Genomic DNA, 14,259 nt, shown 5'->3' with positions numbered 1-14,259 from the left:
GCTGAAGATGCTTTTGTTTAATAGGGGCTATTGAAAACCACCCATTCAAATATACAAAGTATTCTGAACACAAGATGTCAGCAAAACTCTTGGCCACACTCAAGTAACAGTAAAACTGAGAACTCTGATTTTTTTAATAAAAAAAAAATCATAATACCAGAAAACTAGGAAACAATTAAAAGTTGTAAGCCGGGCATACCAACATACACTTACCAGACTTGTTCTTGCATTCTATATCATAGCCCGTGATTGGACTATTTCCGTCAAATCCCATGGTCCATCTGAGGGCAATGCTGCGTGCTCTCACCTCTCGGATTTCTATTTCTGGAGGATCTGGGGGTTCTGGTCAAATAGACAAACTCTGTTTTAGTCAAGAGACCTGTGCGTCAGCGACAGCAATGAGTATAGTATGGAAAAAATATGCCTTGTGAAGAATAAGATAGCTTGCTATTTCCTTCGCTCACCGGGTGTTACACTCGTTTTACCCCACACCCATCCCATAAGGAGGGATAGTTAATATTTAAGTTAAGAAACTTGTGACGGCCCTGTTCAAACATTCAAAAATTGTAGTCAGGGAGTGCAGGGAGCAAGGCCTTATGTGCCAGGCAAGTACCCCATTTTCTTCATTGACCAGGAAGAACATGAAGGGAAAGTGTAAGCAAGTTTAGCTGAATATAGCTAAATGGTTCCTCAAGACTGGGAACCCTGGAAGATCAAGGCTCCAGATCATGGGGAAGACTGAAAACATATTCAGCTGAACGTGCTTGCAAGCCCTCTCTAGGCTTTCCCGATGGTATAGGAAAGTTAGAGGGAAGAGGTGAGGCCACCAGGCAACGCTCTGCATTGCCTCCATGGATGCCTGAAAAGGGTTAATGTCTTGATATCATCTTATTTTAGAGCCCCATTGTAGAATTGTTCTATGCTATTTTTAAAAAACAACACATTGCTCCCAGGACAGGTTGTGGGTATAATATCCTTTTTATATTGGGATTTCTATATCTTCCATGTAAGTGAATTGAGAAAGTAATGCTATTACAACTGACTCTCTCTCCCTCTTACACCTGCTCCCCCAGGTGTGTGTGTATAGTGGGATTGGTGGTATTATTCCCTTTACAACAGGAATGGGGTACTTGTGGTCCTCCAGATGTTCTTGGACTCTAACTCTCATCAGCAACTACATCAGAAGAATCACAGGTTGGCCACCCCTGCTTTAAATGGAACAAAATGGCCTAAACCCTATATGCCATAGAATTTAATACATGGATAATATTTGTGGTTTAAAGGGCAGAAGCAAGTGTGTGTATATAATGGGTTGTCTCCAAAGTAGAGCTACGTGAAGTTTCCGCCAGTGCAATTTCTGATTGTGCAATGCAATACAATACGCTCCTCCTCTCCTTCCCTGGATGTCCTTAAATCTGTTCTAGGGCTTCCCCCGACTCTATAGAGCAGTTTGGGGGAGGCACAGGGAAGAAAGGGTGGGAAAAGGCCAATTGCACAAGCTGCAATCCTTGCACTAACAAGATGCTTTGGTTGAATACCTCTTATAGGTTGTAATCTACACTAGAAATGTGAAGATGAACAGTTAGGGCTTGTCCACACTTTCCTTGTCCCGTGCCAAAAAGCATGGGTCCAAGCAGTTTTCCACTTGTCCCGTGTTTTCTGAATGCCTTTGCCCCACTGCTTTCTTCTGGGAAAACTGTTCTTTAGTGATAAATTGGAACAAACAGCAATGTGCGGAAAACCCAATTGCTGTTTGCTGCAATTCAGCACCAAACTGTGGGTTTTCCTGGGGGAAAGTGGCAGGGCAAACGGAAATGCCACTAAGCCTTTAGTCTGATTAGATAACCAGAATAAAAATGCTATGCTCTTTCACATGTGCCTGTACTAACATTTCTGCTAACATTTATTCCATGTTTCTGTGATAAAAGTTATATTTTTTCTCAGAGAACCTTTGTATTATCTGCAGCTTCACTGCAAATGAGAATCAGAATCTTGGTTTATTGAGGGGACTGGCTTAGTGAGTACACAGTCTGTACCAGGATTAACCAGGAACTGATGCAACCTGCAGTCACAGAAAACTGGGGGTTGGGAGAAAGGTTGCTTGTGAGTCCTGAGTGGATTTGGCATCTTATCTGTAAGCTCCAAGGCACACAAGCGCACTGAGCAAGTGTAGTACGGCAGAGCCGGCAGAACCTCATAGCTAATTTCTGCCTCGGCTAGACATTTGACAGGGCATCACCTCAGCCACTCCAGAACCTGCCGATCCCTGCCTGAATCTGCTTCCCCACCTCCCCACCATGAAATATGGTAGGGGACACCTGGCCTGAGGACATACTGGCGACTCAAATTTCAGAATGGAAAAAAAAAATACACTGCAGTTGCTGGGAGCTTTTGGCTGATTAGACTTGAAACATTTTGTTTCTAAATATAAAGCAGGTACACTGTTTCTTTTTTCAGAAAGGAAATCTTCACCCTATTGCTTCACCCTATTTAGGCTGCTGAAAGGCCACTGCTACTGAATTATTTGGTGCCAAGTCCCACTGAGTTCAGTGGAATTTACTCCCAAGGAAGTGTCAGAATCACAGCCTGACACCAGCCATGTTTCTTCACAAATCAGTATTCCAGACTGTGGTTTTATGTATGAAGAAGAAGAGCTGATTTAAACACCTGTTTTATGATTTATTTATATTTTTGCTTCATGGTTTATTGAAGGATTCTGTGTTTCAGCTGATGTATTTATTTTGGTTTTAATCTTGTATCTGGATTTTATTTTCTGTCAACAGCACCGCTTAGGGATTTCACATATTAAGCACCTTTGACTTTCGAGTTGACTGACAGGTGAAGTCACTGCATGAATGGATGTTGTGTTGGTCAGCAATATGTGTGCAATAAGGGATGGCACATGGATTCAAACCCCAACATAAGGAAATGTTGACTGTTGGCTTCCATGTTGGCCCCTTGGTGTTTAAATGGGCCCCAAACTGTTGTACGGGTTTTAGATTCGACATTGTCTTGGAGTTGCAATGCAGACTTAAGACAAACTTGTGTCTAAAATCCCATGTTTTAATAGTTCCAGTGCAAACTGGACAGATGGAGTTTGAAGCTTTCATAGAGTTTCTAAGTTTTTGACAGTCATGACTACGTTTTATTAGGGACTAGAACCCCCCAACAGATTTCTGAGCATGACATACACTTACTGTACTACAATAGCTGTGTTTTTTTCCTTACGTTGTCCTCTTCCTACCTTGCACAGTGAGCTGAATTATTCCACGGTCCTCCCCATATGAATTGATGGCATGGCAGGAGAAGAAACCAGAGTCTTCTCTCACCGTAGGCAGAATCTGCATTGACAGTGGAAAAGAAGAAGATGTATTTAATAGGGAATGTTGCATGCAAGGCCATTTTACAAAACAGACTCTGAATGTAATTCCACATGGTAGGGATGGGAGAATCTCACATCCCCTCAGGGCCATCTTTCCAGTGGGTGGTGCTCCAAAACAAAAATGGGCAGGCAAGAGTGGGGCTGTACCACTCTCTCATACAGAGACATACACCACACACATGTGCACAACACAAACACACACATATGCACTCATTCATTCACACCCCCCCCCCTCTCTCTCTCTCTCTTATCTGAGTCAGACTTTTAGGGCTTAGATGCTTGGCCCATAAACAGTTTTGAACAGAAGCAGTTTTAAATAAATTTTTATTTCCCCTAAATTCCTCTTTATTTTCATTTTGCCTTCTGTTTATTCCTGCTCATATAGGCAGGAAGACACACACACCACAGACATGAATAAGTAAATGCACAAGTTGCATTAAAGCCAATTCTGCTCTTTCAGAGCAGTGATGAATTTGACTGCCATTTCTCAATTCCTTCTTGGAATGATATAATGTGCTTTCATGGTGATGTAGCATGACAGATTGACAATACTTCCCCAATAATACTTGATGTATACAAACTCTAAAAGTACAGAAGCGGCTTGCTGGGCCGCACTGCCACACTGGCTTCTTCGCAGGCGGGTGGGTTGCTGTTGCTTACTGAGAAGAAGAGGGGGCACCATCGGAAGTGCTGGATTAGTTCGGGGGGGGGGGAGGTGCTGGCACTGCACCAACATCCCTGCTGCCTTGCCCCTCTCCTTGCCAGTACACAACAGGGACCCAGGAAGCTAGTGATCTGCTTCTGAGACTTTATATGTAACACTAGCTTTATTCAGGCATTTATCCCTCAGTGTGATGTCATAGTGGTGGGGAAAGAGGGATGAGGATACCTGATGACTTTGAGGGTAAACATCTGCCCCCGGAAGTCTGCTCTACTCCTGTAGGCTCTGTCAACATTTTAGACAAAACCTGCCGGAGGGTTTTCACAGTAAAAACCTGAACAGTTTTTAGCATCAAAAATGGTGTTTTTAGAACATATAGAGCAGAATGGGCAGGAACGTATTCGTCAATTTCTTTGTCTCTGTTTCTCATTTTCCCCATCTTAAATTCTGTTCTCCACATTTCCATTTGGTTTTTTTTTAAACCATCCTGAAAATTCATCAGCATTTTTGTTTCTCCTCGGTTGGGTAACTGCATTGCAAAATTTGGAGAAGTGAGAATTTTGAAGGATCGCTGAGTTCTCATATTGTTTAGGAAACTGTGAATTTGGTTCTCATATTGTTGGTTCTCATATTGTTTAGGAAACTGTGAATTTGGTAGGTTCACCTTTGAATGCCCACTGAATTGATCTTCTCTCCCATCCCTAGGTTGCAGCAGGCAGCCTGCCCAAAACATAGGAGGAAGGGAGATGAGGAGCAGATAACAAATTATTCCTCTGAGGAGAAACAGGAAGATGAAAAGTTATCATCCTGCAGAACACACACACACACACACACACACACACACACACACACACCTTTCCTCTTTGCAAGTACACCTGCACTCAGCTGTTTGCTTTACAAGAAGCTGGGATCTGAGCATACAAAGCTGGTTCAATATTCACCCTCTCCCCTCAATAAACTGAGATCATCCTGTAGAATGATCCTTGTCGCTGGCAAGGTCTTTCCTAAAGACCTACCAATATCAGTTACTGCCACAACAATATCATCTGCACACTTCAGCAGATATGTTTCATTAAAAAAAATTGTGTTCCTCCATTGACAGAAACTTCCACACCACTACCAAAGTTACAAAATTTCTGTAACAGGATAAGCCTTGAGTATTGAACAGCCTGAAGTGTAATTCTGGGTAGTGCGAGATGGCTCAGCAATTTTCTCCTGACTTGCCCCTGAAGTGACTAAATGAGGCTGACTACAGTTCCTTGTCCTTCAAGATGTAAATGTTCCTCAGGCATGAGGGCATATGGTCTCCTGTAGGTGAAGATCCCAAAAATGCAGACTGGGAAAGACTAGATGCAAGAGAGTGGGCTACCAGTGTTCCAACAATGTTTACCATGTAGCGCGACATGCAGGGTTTATTCAAGAGAAGGGCAGTATATAAACACAAGAAAAATAATTATGGTAACACTTGACTTTTTTATGAGTATATATTCATGGGTGTGCTATGGGTGGTAATCAGCTAAGTTTTGCCCACACCAAAATTAATGAACATGATTACGTTTGGTTCATTAATTTAATAGTTGGCTATCCCCCTATATATGTGTGCACATGTATTATAGAGTGTGGGGTTGCTACACCCCCATTGGCCAAGTCCACTGCTTGCCACAATGTCCAACTGGAAGGTTGACTAAGATCGAAAGTGGCCCTCAGACCAAAATAAATCCATCACCCATGGCCCAGACTGTTTAAAGGGGATAATGTGTTCTATTCGTTCATGTAAACCATTGCCAGAGCTTAATTCTGGCCCATCTCTATGCAAAATGGAAAGTGCGATATTCCCCCTGCCGCTGCCCCCCAAAATAATAAATGTTCACTTTGGGATATCTTCAAGGGACTTCAGTGAACATAATCATCCCGGGGGGGGGGGCGGGCAGGAGTGGAGTGTACATTGTACTCTTATATGTAAAGAACATGTGACCAAACAGCACTGGCTGTTGCTCATGTTACCTGTAATGTAGAGATCACTTCATCACCCACTTCCTTTGTGGAAACAAGATAGCGGGACATTTCAGGATTAATGATTCTGTCTTCTTTCTCCCAGCGAACGATGATGGGTTTTTCTCCATGTGCTGTGCAACTCATTTCTTTCTTTTGGCCCTGCGTTGCCAAGGTGGTGTTTGGATAGGAAGTTATCATAGCAGGAACTAAAAATAAAAATAACGAACACAAGTTAGTAGCTTGCTGCAAAATGTGTGGAGGAGGAAATGCAACATTGCTGTACAAGAGGGCTCACTAGGTAGCCTCACTTGTATTGACTCATTTTCCACCTAATCCATTTCATTTTGTACTTTTGTGCTTATATCAGCTGAAGAAAAACAAAACCGCCTGGTGTAGCATACAGCACTGAACTTCCTCCCTTCCCCTGCAAGGAAAGCAGGCATTCATGGAGAGAATGGATAGCCTCTTTTAAATGAATAACTTTAATTGCTGTTTTGAAATGCTAACGTTCCGTGGCATGACCTTTCTGCATGTCAACCCTATGGATAACAAACTGATCTACCAGCTCACAAGATTGAAAGATATGGCTTCTGCTTTAAGAAGTGGCTCCCACATGGATAACAATACAGAGAAACCTTGGGGAAAACTTTTGAGGAGAAATGATACGCACTAACCAAGCATTATTAGGAACCATTTTCAACCATCTACCTTTCTCCCATAAGGCTTATACATAAAATATCTAAGACTTTGTCAGATGATTACATTCCGCAACATCAGAGTTGTTTTTATTTGCTTGCTGTCGGGTTACTGTTTGATTATTAAACATCAACATTAAAAGAGATATAATAAAATTAAATACCATTTCCAGATTACATTAAAAATACCTCAAAATAGCTATACAAATTTATTTCAATGCCCCCTCCACCAAGAAAGAAAAGAAAAGAAAAGAATTCTGTGAAAGGGCAGAATCATTTTTGTAGAGCCTGGAAAGAGCTTTGCCAGTACTTGATTATTTATGCTTATTTGAATACTGGATGCTGTGTTTGATTTATTTTCGGATGATAGTGGCCTTTGACTTTGAGCAATGAAGTCTGCATGCAAAGGACTGGTGCAGAGCCCCCTGCAAGGGGTACAGCGGGAGAGAGAGCTCAGCTGTTAAGGAAAAAGAAGCCAGAGAAAGGGGTGGAGTCTTTAAAAAGCTCCACAAAACGGCACAGGGAAAGGAGTGGGAACTTACTGTGTCGCTTGGTGATATAGAAGAAACACCCATAATATTCATAGAATCAAAATCTGTCCAGAACTTATTAAGCCTTAGTCACAGGAACACTAGCTGCGGAAAAAACTTTCATTTCCCCAGCAACGTTTCATAGCTTGAGGGCAGAGGGCTTATCATTTCCTTGCAAGGTTTCTTGTTTATTAAGAATGCTTGTAGGCCAGCCTACCTCTCAATGGATCCCAGGGTAGGATCAAATATGTAAAATCACATAAAACAATGGGCCATTAAAAATACCGATTAAAACAACAGGAGCAACGAAAACTGCAGAGCAGTTTATTATTATTATTTATTACAATCAGGCTGCAGGGGCTTTGGATTGAGGGGAGGAATCCTTCTGCCCATTTCTGCCAGCTCAGAAGATCTCCCAGAGTCCACTGCAAATGGAGAGATACTGGGGAAGGCACCGTCCTGCCTGCCTGCCTCAGGCGCGGGCAGAAAACCCACCGGCAATATTCCTGCCAGGAGAAGCTGATGGGAAGCCCTCAAACAAGGTGTTTCAAGAGTGGGGCGAGTTTGAGATTCTCTGGGAGCTGCTGGATGTGGAATTGTTTTCACAGCGGGCGCCAGCTGGCTTTGGACCAATCTGTCCATTTCCATCCAGCTTTTGCTGCTGTTGCTGCTGTGAGCAGCCAGGCTGTGGCTGCGGCGCTAGCTCTGCCCCTGTGCAAAGCCTTGGCAATATTAGTACAGTGGTACCTCAGGTTACGAACTTAATTCGTTCCAGAGGTCAGTTCTTAACCTGAAACAGTTCTTAACCTGAGGCACGCTTTCGCTAATGGGGCATCCCGCTGCTGCCGTGCCACCGGAGCAAGATTTCTGTTCTTAACCCAAGGTACTACTTCCAGGTTAGCGGAGTTTGTAACCTAAAGCGTTTGTAACCTGAGGTACCAATCTAACAAGTTTTGATTGCTCTGTTGCAGCTCACCTTTGTTCCAAGAAGCGGAGAGGAGGCCAGCAGGTAGGGAGGGGAGTGTGTGGTGCAATGTCTAGACCTGACAAATATGTTCAGCGGAAGTCCAAAGCCTGGACACGGGGCAATCTTAATCCTTACAAAGCAGCCTGGAATCGAGATGGAGCCGGCGTGTTCTAAGCCACCATTTCTTCTGGCTTCTTAAGAGTTATATAATAAATTTTCTTTGATTATAAGTATTACCCAAACATGTGTTTCCAAGCTAGGATTGGTCTTATGTGCTGCTAAGCTGTAACAAGAATGACGACGACTCAAAAAGCTTGGCAGCTCTGCCGGCGCCTTGTGATATGATTGAATGTGTCAGGGTAAAGACTGTGAACATTTAGAGTTCATATCTTATTCACTTAGAAGCAGTTTCAGGTCACATTATAGGAAAAGGAGGTGATTTATTTTATGTGACAACTATGAATTTTAATCAAAAGACATATTCAAAATAAAGTCTAGACCCCCCCAATTTTGCCTGAATTCACTATAGGCAAGTATTTCCCCTTTCCCGAGTTTTTTCTCTTCCTTTTTTCATGCAAGAGCCCTTTTCATGTTTGTACATTACAAGCTGCTCTCTTCAAATAACACACCAGAGACCCACAGCAGCTTAGATTTCTCATTCTCTCTCTAGTCTTTGACAGGGCTGTGAAATGAATGTGACTTGATTCCGCATCGTCATGTGTGCACAATTTTCCACTTTGCCTAACTGAGCCTCCTAATAACCGATAGGAAAAAAAGGAAAGAAAAACGGGGGAATGGAGGAGGCTGACAGCTCTGCTCCCTGCAGCGACTTTCTCGTAAACGCTTGAGGAGATTCATGAGGAATGGCATCAGTTCAGAAAACTGCTCAGCAAGCTCAGTAACAAGCTAGACTAATAGCCAATAAGGCCTTTTCTCAGGAAAGTCATTCACAATTCATTTATTTGTAGTACGCACTTTATGAAGAAACTTAAGATAGGAGAGAAAATGCTCACCCTTTCACTGGGAAAGAGCGGAGTGCTTTTCAAAGGACCCTGCACAATTTAACCCAAGAGGACAGGAATAATTTTGTAAAAATCAACCATATCTGCTCAGAGAGAGGGGTTTAATTAAGGTTCTGGAGGACCTATTGTCCATCCAAGGGCTGCATTCCTTTATCGGTACCTTTCTGAAGACCCCATGCAAATGGTGGGTGGGAATGAGAAGCAAACAGTGAGCATTAATGTTAATGTAATGTGAGAAATGTTATGGGAACTGTAATGGCTATAGGGGTTGCTCGTGCATAAGTTGCCGCCACTCCTGGCTAGGTTGCCTGGTTAAACCTTTTCTGTCTGGACAGCCCTTCACTTCGTGGCTGTTTCAGTTGCTAGCAGAATCCGTCAGTGGGCGTTTCTTGAACCTCTTCCAGCAAAGAAGTTCTTTGACGCCAAGTCTCCGTCTACTCTCCCTGCGCGGAAGTCTTCTGCGCAGGGTGGGTGTGGGCAGCGGAGGACCCGTGCTCTCCCTGCTGGTCTCCGGCAAGGAGTCCTGGAGCCCCCTCGCCAATTCCCCCTTCATCTGCCCCCCGTTATCCCTGGTGTTACGCTGATTTCCTTCCCCAGCCGATGAGCTGCCTCTCTCCCTGCTGGGCCCTTCTCCAGCATCACTTTGGAGCCTTGCCTCCACCTCTAGCTCCGATGGCAGTTCCCTGACAGGAACCTAATGCAGGTTTTGTGTGCCTCGGTTTACCAGGGTCTGCAGAACTTGCAGGCTAGGTTTCATATCCTCCAAGTGTCCCGATTTTCCAAGGACAGTCCCAGAATTATGAAAACCATCCTGGCTTCTAATTTGATCCTGGAATGTCTCTATTTCCCCTGCCAGTGCCGCCCAGCTTGGGGAAGAGGATAAGCCAGCATTTGTCCCGAGTGGCGGAGGCAGTGAGAGAGCATCCCGTTGCCTCTCCATGGCTGCTGCCGCCAATGTCCTCTCTTGGGCAGCTCAGAGCAGCGGCTGGAGAGTGAGTGAGAAGGAGGAGGAGAAGCTGCCACCAGTGAGGCCCCACTGTGCATGATGCTCTGGGTCTGAGGGGCAGGCAGAAGGCAAGGCCACCCTGGGAGGAAAGAAAGGGGGAGTGTAGCATAGTGCAAGGAGTATAGATTTTTTTCATGCTTTGTGTGTCCGTGTCTAATTTTGCCCCTTTCTAAAATGTATTTATTGATATGTGGTGCGATGGTTTGTTTTTTGTTTTAGGTAAACCTACCAAAGAATAAAATAAAATTGGGATTAAGGGATTTTCTTAGGACAGTGGAGTGTGTGTCTGCTGTGTCCCATTCGTGTGGTGGTGGCAGCAGCACGCGCCCTTCTCATGGGAAATGTTCCACCACAGGGCCAATGAGGGATCAAGGACAGTCATTTGGGGGAGAGGAGTGCGAAATGTCCCTATTTTCAGCTAAGGAATGTTGCAGGGTATGATGTTTTACATAAAAGCCCAGGAGATCTCAAGACTAGGTCCTGAGGCAATTGAAATGGGTGGGCTTTTTTCATCCCTAACATGTGTTAGCGTTTGCTCTAAATAAAGTGGTCTTGTCACCATCCTTTCTGTAAAGGGTATACCTTACAGTCATATTAGGAGATCTTGAGGATATGGCCATTAGCAGAGAATTTTAATGAATCGTTTTACTCTCTCATGGTCCAAAAACCTGTGCTGGCTCCCTATTCTCTTACAATTGCAAAAGATGGCCCTTTGCATGGCTGGGTGGGGATAGAAAGCAAATGGATAGAGAGCCACACAAGCAAAAAAATCTCTACAAATGTGGGCATACCATATACAATTTGACACAATGTAAAATCACACCCCCTTCCCAAACAACAAATATGACTGAAAATAATGTGTCTGGGTCTCTCACATATTTTCCTCTGCCCTCAGAACAAATGCCTGCCAATATCCCACTCTCCTGCCAAACAGCCCCCCAAAATACTAAAATAGAACGTGCTGGTTGCTTTTCTCAACAACTTGTTCAGTTTTGGGTGGCCAGTTCATGAAGAAAAGCAGCACAATATCTTGCAGTCTCGACTAGAAATTGAATGATTTTTGAGAAGTGGTGGAAGCCAGATGGGCTGAGGTGGTGTATAGTCACAGCAATCTTGGACAGGCATACAGCCCCAGACCCACAGCATTCCCAGTCCTGCCAGCTCCTGTCAGTCAGGGTGGAAGGTGGTGGTGGGCTTTTTTGGCTGCACTAGATCTAACATGATACAGCAAGTGGATTTGAACTGGGTCTCTCCAGGGAATGAACCACGACTGGCTCTGCTCCATCCTCACCATGCGCTATTTTAGGGCCTTGTGCTGACTGCCCCCAGTGTGAACACGGCTATCAATAGTCTGCTGGGCTTTCTGTGGTTCCAGCAGGGGTTGGTCTCTGTGGCAGAAGTGGAGAACCACGCCTCACCAGCAATGGCTGGGCAGCTCCAATGACATCATACTCAAAACTCTAACTCCCCTGAGCAGTTCAAATTGGGAGGTGGGATTGCATCCCAAAACACCTCTCCCTCCCAGCTGCTTTTAGCCTTGATGATTATTTAAGATTAGGTCCAATCCCACCCCCCACTTTAGCATCTGTGATGGGATAGACTATACATTTTCTGAAATAGCACTGGGATGTGTAATATATTTACAGGAGGACATGTGATTTTTACACCCGCAACAGGTAATTTTATTTTCATTATTGTTTAACAGTAGTCCAGTTTTCAAGTGATTGCGCTTCTCCACTGGGCGGTGGCTAAGGAAAAGAATCAAATATAGCAATGTTTTTGGGCTTGAGAAAATTATAGCTATCCATCTAAAGGACACAACGCATTGAACAAGTCTGGAGGCTCATTTTCTCCGGCGCTAACTTGCACATTATCTAAAATCTATGAAGCCCTCTGTTTGTTTGTTTAAAAAAGATGTTTTACATTAATGGGATACAATCTTTATAAAACAAAGTCAGGGAGCAGTAAGTAAAAATAGAAGTGTGATACATGCGAAGCTTGAAATGAGTCATCACATCCAATAATGCTTAATACATAATTGGCCATATCGTTCGCTTGTACCAGTTTAGTCTCTCTGGAAGTAACAGAGCTGTGCCATAGAAAGAGATCACACAACCACATCTTTACTGAGCACAAGTTATAGATTTCCTGAAATCTGGGACAACCCAGTTGCATATGACTTCAGTCCCTTCTGCAGCACAGCAGCCTGCACTGTGCTGCTGCCAGTGGTTAGAATGAACTTGTTTGGTTTAATGAAGTTCGGTGAATTAGTTCAAATATCCATGAACTACACCTGGAAGTAGTTCCCATAATTTCTGGATAAACTGAAGGTGAATTGAGTTCATTCTGGGGTAGAACTTTGAATGATTTCCAGTTCATATTTAATTTCTCTTACATTATTTTTAACTCTCTGGACTCTCTGGGCTTTTCAGCTTAAAGATCATAATTGTTGGGAAACAGTGAATTAAACAATTCACACTCCAGTGTGTGTTTTGATGTTTTCTCAGTCTTAAGTGTATTTTACACTTCAGCATAGCAGCTTGTAACATTCTGAATGCTGGAATAAAATTGCTGAGCATCCTTTGGGGGAATGTTTGGATTTAACCTTGAACTGAACATGAACCAAACCAGTGCATTTCACAAAGGGACTGATATGAACTGGGATTAATTCCTTTATGGACATGTTGATCTAGAACTAGCTTCTTCTAAAAATATTTTTCCAAGCTCTGGTGTCAACTAACAATGTATCCCTATGGCTGGCAAGTGGAGAACAGCAGAACTTTTTTTTTTTTTTTAAAAAAAGGCATTTGTAAGGCAGTTGCAGTAAACAGTCACAGAGAGAAAGCATCAAGCTGCTGCCAGATGGTGCCATCAGACTGGTCCAAAACAGTGAATCAGTGTTAAGATGCTCTATACTCCATTATGCCAGTTAAAAACACCCAATTCCCTTTGGTAGTCTATTCAATATTCTGACACATGGTTACTGACTTGGCCTATTAAATTACACCTATTTATAATTACAGAAGCTCTCTTATATAGGGTAGTTATTATCTAGAAAAAGCTGCCTATCCAAAAAAAAAAAGGTTGTTTCATAAGAGGAGAGAAGATGATAATTTGTTTTAAGTTCCCCTTGTGCCCTCAAAGCTTTGGCCATTAGCACATCACTGACATTGTTGAGTTTTTAACAATGCTGTCTGGGCAGAGTTACAACATAAAGACAGCACTTAGAGGGGAAATGGGAAGGGCTGCAGGAACAAACAAGTTGGGTGCCATTCACTGGACAACAAGCTGTTTTCGCACTGTTGAAATGGTCCTTGTTTTGTGGATGGCAGCCACCACTTTCCTTGGTACGTTTCCAAATATTCCCCAAGTTTGGGCAGAAGCAGTGGGTTGTGCCTCCAAACAAGAGAGAGAACATATAAAACAAGCATAAGCCTCTTGAAGCCTCTGTTCTGTGGCACGACAGCTCCCATTCTTAGATACTGTACCCCAGAGGTGAGGAAGGTTTTTTCAACCAAAGGACCACATTACCTTCTGGGCAACTTTCCAGGGGCCAGTGGTGGGCTAGTTTTGACATACACTCACAGCCCATTCTCTTATCATCCATCCAGGAAACAAAGAAGCATCAGCAGAGTTCAAGCACACACTTCAGCTAGGCAAAAACGCTCAAGGAGAACGCACAGAAGCCCAGTATTTGTGTGGCCTGGGGTCAGTCCCAAGGGCCAGAGAGAGAGAGCGGTCTGAAGGTTCTCTATCTATAATGTACCCAAGCACCCAGACCAGTGTGTGTAACAAATGCAGAGTACAAGTTAGCAAATACTGCAATCCTGTACATGTCAGGGGGTTATTCCCAGTAGAGGATTGCAGTCTTGGAAAGATATACCAAATACGTCAGCTTGACCCCTGCCTAGTAGACTATCTGATCTGAAGGCTGTATAAATAAAGGGATGGGTGGAGAGCAGCTATCCCAAGTCTGCTGCCAACATGAAATCAGACTGTGT

The 14,259-nt window shown here is 43.5% G+C and overlaps 1 protein-coding gene across 1 annotated transcript in view; it reads right to left on the bottom strand.

Annotated features, from left to right (window-relative positions):
• The window catches only part of DSCAM (DS cell adhesion molecule), a 317,172-nt gene that overhangs the window by 92,271 nt on the left and 210,642 nt on the right, over positions 1–14,259 (bottom strand). Inside the window, exons 12-14 of the mRNA XM_081908715.1 lie at positions 6,048–6,244; positions 3,245–3,341; positions 214–342 (exon numbers count right to left, since the gene is read on the bottom strand). Coding sequence (XP_081764841.1) covers positions 214–342; positions 3,245–3,341; positions 6,048–6,244 — 423 coding nt within the window. The remainder of the gene's footprint in view (positions 1–213; positions 343–3,244; positions 3,342–6,047; positions 6,245–14,259) is intronic.

This window comes from Podarcis melisellensis (assembly GCF_964234715.1).
Source record: "Podarcis melisellensis genome assembly, chromosome: 4".
NCBI lineage: Eukaryota > Metazoa > Chordata > Lepidosauria > Squamata > Lacertidae > Podarcis > Podarcis melisellensis.
This window is presented reverse-complemented; position numbering and strand designations above follow the sequence as displayed.